At 51.3% G+C, this 6,763-nt stretch overlaps 1 protein-coding gene across 1 annotated transcript; it reads left to right on the top strand.

Moving 5' to 3' along the window:
* The first annotated feature begins 231 nt into the window (after nt 1-231).
* Nucleotides 232-5,874, top strand: LOC130129993 (peptidase inhibitor 15-A-like). The gene is made up of 5 exons (XM_056299714.1): nt 232-951; nt 2,533-2,651; nt 4,232-4,364; nt 4,477-4,592; nt 5,098-5,874. Exons 1-5 carry the CDS (start codon nt 676-678, stop codon nt 5,231-5,233), a joined length of 780 nt encoding a protein of 259 aa, XP_056155689.1. The 5' UTR covers nt 232-675; the 3' UTR covers nt 5,234-5,874.
* The last annotated feature ends 889 nt before the right edge of the window (nt 5,875-6,763 follow it).

Genomic DNA, 6,763 nt, shown 5'->3' with positions numbered 1-6,763 from the left:
GCGAAACGGGCCGGGCCGTGCCAAGGAGTCGGACAGGAGATCCCGGAACATGACGCCGCCGCCGCCTCAGGTGACGCTCTCCGCGTGCGTGCCTCCAGCGCAGCGGCTGTATAAAAAGCCGCGAGGTCCGAGCTTTCCCCGTAGTTGCCCTCGTGCAAACACCCCCCCCCCTCCAAAAAAAAAACATACCCCCCCACCACCACAGAAGAAGAAAAAAACCCCGCTGTGACTTGGAAGACCTCCCCTCTCTCTCTCCCCATTTCTACTGCGGAGGCTTTGGAGGCAATAACCTGGGCAAGGCGGGCGCACAAGCTGCAGCAGCGCACAGAGAAAGGCAAGGAGCAGGATCCCGGGGAGGAAGGAAGGAAGGAAGGAAGGAAGGAAGGAAGGAAGGAATACTTCATCCCGCTCCGTCCACCCCTCCACATGCGCCTCCGCATGTCACGCACGCAAGGGCAGCGCTGGTTTGAGGCGTGCACGCAATATTTCACTTAGCCGCAGATGCGTTTTACAACTAACGGTCTGCACACGGAGGTGACCACATAGAGAGGGTTTTGTCAAGAGTGTGCCACTTTTTGTTTCGTTTTATAGATCAGTCCAAAACAAAACAAAACAACAAAAAACCAAAAACCTGGAATACTCTCTCGCCGCTCCCCAGAGTCCCCAAATCAGAACATGAAGCCTCAGCTGCACGTCGTTGACCTGATGCTGCTCTGCTTGTCCGTCGGAGCAAGTGCGCCGGCGGCGGGCACGCCCGGCACGCCCGGCACGCCCGGCGCGCCGCTGCCGGCCACCAATCTGACGGCGCGCGGCCACGGCGGAGCCCCCGCGAGCGTCTCGCAGAGCAGGAGGAAGCGCTTCATCACGCAGAACGACATGCTGGCCATCCTCGACTACCACAACAAAGTCAGGGGGAAGGTGTTTCCTCCGGCCTCCAACATGGAGTACATGGTAAGTGCGCCTCTCCATTCATTTGCTCCCGCCGGCTTGCCTGCATGCTCTGCTGGTTTTACTTAGACCTTCACGCGCCTCGGCGCAGCCATCTGACTCCCGAATGCGGTTCGAAGTGTGATGATGACGGTCAGCGGCCAAAAAAAAAAAAACCCTCAGAGTGTGCGTGTGCATTGCACGAAGTCGCGTCAAATTTATTTGTGCAGCCCTGTAAATAAATCACAGTTTATAGTCACCTTTCATTCTGTTCATCCTTACGCCCTCAGCTTGGACGAGGGAAGCCGTGATAAACATCTGGACGAACAGGGTATAAGATCAGCACAGAAACCCACCGCAATAACTGTTTTGGAGCCCCCCACCCCCACCCCCCAGCTGTTGTGCAGATTGCAGCGGAGTAGCCCACCACAGTAAACTTGCAGCCAATTGTCATGTGTAATCAGGGGCGGATCTACGGGGTGGCAAAGGGGTGGCAGCTGCCACCTCTGGGACACAGTCTTGCCACCCCATTTATAAATCAGATAATATGTTTTTAAAGTATATTTTATGTACATGCATGGCGAAGGTCAATGAGACCCGCGCCAAACTCATCTCAAACAGAAGTCGCCGATTTAGAACCCCCCTCCCCCCTCACCAGGCGCGGATCTACAGGGTGGCAAAGGGGTGGCCCAGGAAAAAAATCTCTAGATCCACCACTGTGTGTAATACAGTAGCCCGCTGGTGGGAGAGTCCTGAAACAGCTGTAGTCCTCTCAGACGTCGACCTGTTCACATCCCGGAGAGTTGAACCGGTTCATCTGGACACGAGGTTTGGTGGGAGAAACCGTTTCAGCACTCGTCTTGCGTGTTGAGTGCTGAAACGGTTTCATCACTCATCCTGGTGTCCAGATGAACCGGTTCAACTCTCCGGGATTCCCTTACCGGGATCACTGAGCATGCGCCGAGACGGGGGACCTGCTCACACAGTTGCTGATATACATGTCAGACCGTCATGCAGAGCACCCCTTCTTCCATCTAAAGTTGGCGCGCTTTCAGGACGGCCACCAGAACACGTTGCTGCGGGTTTCGTGAGCGCTGATCCCAAAATAGAGAGCGGCTCCACAAAAAACGCTGCGATTCCAAGTATTTCAGCTTGCAGCGAGTCCGCTGAGGGTGGTAACCCGGTCCTTCGGAAACGTAGTACTGGCAATGAAGTAATCGGCATGAGTACACATCCCCATTGCGTAGCTGCAGTCTCGGGAGCCACATGCACGAAAGGGAAGCCAGCTGCAGCTGTTAAGAGCAGAAGCCATTATCCAAACTTTCACAAGGTCACCCGAACCTTCTGCCATCGCCGTGCGGCAGATCCGCACCCCTCCCCTCCCCCCTTTTCCTGCGACAACCTGATCTGAATGGGTTTACGTTTCTTGCCATGGTTACACTCTGAAGTGACTCATGGCTTCAGAAAAGCACCGGGTTTGACCTCACATCTCACCGCCCCATTAGACATGCTCGAGCGGGGGAGCTGTGAAGGGCTGGCGTGCGTGTTTTCCCCTTGGTTACGTAATGGGGTTCCATGTTCCCGCCGTCTCTCTGTGTACTTTAGGTGTGGGACGACACCCTGGCCAAGACAGCTGAGGACTGGGCGCACGCCTGCCTGTGGGAGCACGGGCCGCATCACCTCCTCAGGTTCCTCGGCCAAAACCTCTCCGTCAGGACTGGACGGTGAGTGACCTTTGAACCCTGCCCCCCACCCCCACCCCCCTCATTTGCTGCTCCTCTCCGGGACGCGATATTATGAACCCTACATAGGCCTCGCCAAGACCCGCCCTACTCTGTCTGTGATTGGCTAACCCTATCCCTAACCCCACCCTAACCCTAACCTTAACCAACCTAACCAACGGAGGCAACGAGTACTAGCCAATCAGAGGCATCGGGTCTTGGCGTGGCCATAGTAGGATTCTGGGTCTTGGCGAGGCCTATGTAGGGTTCATAATATCGTCTCCGGGACAGCTATGAGGAGTCATGGTCGCCCCCCCCCCCACCACCATTTTCTGACTCCTTAAGGTGTTTAGGCACTGTGACCCAATGACACTCTTGAGGAGTGTCCCTGTGACCTTTCGAATCGACAAAATCGGTGTTTCCAGCCGTCATCCAACAGGGCCGATGGCAAACTCCCTTCTGTGGGTCTTTACTCTCCAGATGGAAACACTGGGCACACTCGCGTGGGCTGGAAAACATCACTTTTTTCCCAGACTTGTTTCACTTATCCTCCGATTTGCAAGTTCGGCGGCCCTCCCTCGCATCGTAATGTGAGGGGGTCACAGGAAATTGTTCTAACGTGCCTCGTCATTGGCCAAGAGGTGCTAACGTGCCTCGTCATTGGCCAAGAGGCGCTAACGGGCCTCGTCATTGGCCAAGAGGCGCTTACTCACCGAGGATGTTGTACAATAAACCAAACATCTTTTGTCACTATGCTGTCACAGCTCGCACAGCAATAGTGAAACTGATGGCGAGGCTAGGTTTGCACGGAGGAGTACAGTCTTCCCGCCCTTTTGCTAGTAGGCCTACTAACAGTCACCGCTAACGCTATTAGCTATATTGCAGTGCTGCGTGCACGTGTGATAATCACCAAAACATGGAGGATTATGAATATAGCTAGCAAAAATGCACGATGAGGACCAACTTTTTAGCTGTTTTGCTTTGTTTTAAAGATAATTGTAGACTTTTTTTGGCATTTTTTTCGAATTGCCCCATGCTTGCTAACAATGCATTGAATTTTTCCTACTAGCCAATTGATCGGCACGGTGGGCCAGCGGTTGGCGCTGTCGCCTCACAGCAAGAAGGTCGAACCCCGGGGTTGTCCAACCTTGGGGGTCATCCTAGGCCATCCTCTGTGTTCTCCCCGTGTCTGCGGCGGGGTTTCTCCGGGTGCTCCGGTTTCCCCCACCGTCAAAAAGGCATGCATGTTAGCGTTAATCCTCCGGTCTGTGTCCCTGACCGAGGCAATGGAAAGAAGAACTGGAGTTGGTCCCCGGGCGCTGCAGCTGCCCACTGCTCCTAGCTACACAGCTAGGATGAGTTAAATACAGAGAAGAATTTCCCCACGAGGATTAATAAAGAATATCAAAAACATTTTAAAAAAAAATCACTCATTATAGGCTAAATAACAATGTAAGGTTTTCAAGATTCACACACGGACACTGACTGGTTTCAGTCTCCTGAGTGTTTGCTGCTAAAGTCAACCAATGTCGCAGACTTTACGAAGCATATACTATGGCTGTTTTTCTGCTATTTCTCCACAGCTATCGATCCATCCTTCAGCTCGTGAAGCCATGGTATGATGAGGTTAAAGACTACGCCTTCCCTTACCCCCGGGACTGTAATCCGAGATGCCCGCTGCGGTGCTATGGACCCATGTGTACCCATTACACACAGGTAAGCAGAAAAAATGCGCAAGAAGTGCTGATAAAAGTACTGTCACCAAGTGATGTTATCAGACGGTGACTTATATTGATCGGTCACCTTTGTTTGTGCCTCTCCTCTGCAGATGGTGTGGGCGACATCAAACAAAGTTGGTTGTGCCATTCACACATGCCACAATATGAACGTATGGGGTTCAGTGTGGAAACGGGCAACATACCTAGTGTGCAACTACTCACCCAAGTAAGTCTGCTGGTGGTATTGATTACCTCTGTGTGTTTCGCAGATGGACATCGTAGGCGTTTTGATTACCTGCTGCAAAGAGTTGGCTCGCTTCTAGCGAACCAGTTAGCCTGACAACACTGTACCGCGTTGTGTAATGCTGCCGGCCGTGCTGCCCTGAGGTCTCGATAACCCCAATGCGAGCCTTCCCTTAATTCCACTATCAAAGCCGTGCGTTTCATGACCGCTGGGACTTGTGACCGACTTGTGACCAAAGTTGCGTAATCTCTTCAGGGGGGGACATAGTATTTAAGAGTAAGACGCTCACGACACCAGTGACCTATTTTACCTCGCGTGATGGAAGTGCGGCCTCGTCTGGACGAGACGTGAGCGCCAGTGCTGCCACGCCTTGGTCATACTACTGGGGAAGAAGCGACGGCTCAAGAAACCAAGCTTTTAAAGACGTTCCTGACCAAGGTCAGTTTTCTGATCTGTCCTTCACGGTGTCTTGTCTTTTGTCTTCCAGGGGGAACTGGATCGGAGAGGCACCTTACAAAGTCGGCGTGCCGTGCTCAGCCTGCCCTCCCAGCTACGGAGGCTCATGTAGCAACAACATGTGCTTCCCCGCCCTCAACACAAACTACCTACACTGGTTCAAATAAAGCCCAAGTCCCCCCTACACCACATCAGCCGACAACACACCACAAGGACTTTTTTCTTTTTTTTTGTAACCCGTAAGGATTTGCACAACAGTCCTGGACCACGCTATTTTGTATATATGGGCTTATTTAAAAACACAAACACACGCTTGAAGGCAGCGGGCGTCTCAGCGTCCATTACGTGTAAATAAACTGTAAATGATGGGGTTTTGTTTTTGTTTTTTTACAAGAACTTTTTAATTGCTATGGTGATTTGAACCGACGGAAGAGAATTTATCTCGTGAGGGGATCTTTCATACTTCATAGACACATACATGTGGTGCTACAAATGGTTTTATTTTTTACTATAGTCGCATCAGTTTGTCATTGACCACGTGGTAATGAGACATTTTTTGGGGGGGGGGGTGTGGTGTAACTGATGGTGGATAGCAAAAGTGTAGCTGCTTATCATTACTCAGTACGGTGCTAAGGGCATGACACATTCTGTGTGTGTTTTGTGTTTACCTCTCTGGTAATATGAGCTAAAGATCACCATTTTTGACCTCAGCTAGAGGTCATGAAGCTCTGCGCTACCATGGTGGCATAATAGTGTTGACGATCATGGACGTGTGGACTCGCCGGCCCTCGGCTAGCGGGCCGGACCCTTTAGCTGACTGGTTAGCGCGGTCGCCCGTGGTGCGGCGAACCCGGGTTCGATCCCACTGCTGCCAAACTTGGGCTCCCCGTGCCACGGGCGACCGCGCTAACCAGTCAGCTAAAGGGTCCGGCCCGCTAGCCGAGGGCCGGCGAGTCCACACATCCGTGGTCTTACACTGTTACGGTAGCATGCCAAACATCCTCCATTTGTACTGCGGTTTTTTCCGTGTCGGTGCTGCACCAAATTTGCTAAAGTTTGGTCCGTGATAGTGCATTCACTGTCCACAGAGAGGGTCAGTGAACTGTTCAACAAAAAAAAGGAGAAAATACAGCTAAAATGGGCAGTCTTCAAGGAATTTGAAGGCCTGAACATCTGCATAACCTCTGACGACGATGACACACGAGTTGTCAAATGCCCTTTTCTGGATCAACATGGTGCTTTGTGCAGGTTTAGGTCAGTTTTCTTTCCACTCACATCATCCTCATGGGCATTTCCCAGGTTGTAGCAGTGTTTCGTATCATAATATGTCCGCCGGGGTGTCATGATTACGCCCCAGTTATCTGTGCTAAGCTCACATTTGTTGGTATCGTGGATAATTCTGTTGTTTCATACTTTTTATGATCCTTTTCACTGAGGTTTTAGGCAGTTGTTCGAGATCTAGGTTGTCAAGAGCACCTTAATTGTTGGCGCATTTCCAAAACATCAGGACATAATCTTTTCTCATATATGTGTGTATAGATAATCACAGTACCCTGAATACGACTCTCCCTATTCTTAAAGCATACTGTAAGTTATTCATTTTTATATGGAGGAAAATATTTAATTAATATTCACTTTGAATTGTTCTGTAATATAATTTGTACATAGGAAACATGGGGGGGGGGGGGGAGCATTGG

The sequence above is a fragment of the Lampris incognitus genome, chromosome 19 (assembly GCF_029633865.1).
Source record: "Lampris incognitus isolate fLamInc1 chromosome 19, fLamInc1.hap2, whole genome shotgun sequence".
Lineage (NCBI taxonomy): Eukaryota > Metazoa > Chordata > Actinopteri > Lampriformes > Lampridae > Lampris > Lampris incognitus.
Note: the sequence above shows the minus strand (reverse complement) of the source record. Positions and strands in the feature narration are given on the sequence as shown.

Coding starts and splice junctions, on each gene's coding strand:
- LOC130129993 (XM_056299714.1), top strand. CDS start 676: ATGAAGCCTCAGCTGCACGTCGTTGACCTGATGCTGCTCTGCTTGTCC. Junction 952..2,532: donor CCTCCAACATGGAGTACATG/GTAAGTGCGCCT, acceptor TGTGTACTTTAG/GTGTGGGACGACACCCTGGC. Junction 2,652..4,231: donor CTCTCCGTCAGGACTGGACG/GTGAGTGACCTT, acceptor ATTTCTCCACAG/CTATCGATCCATCCTTCAGC.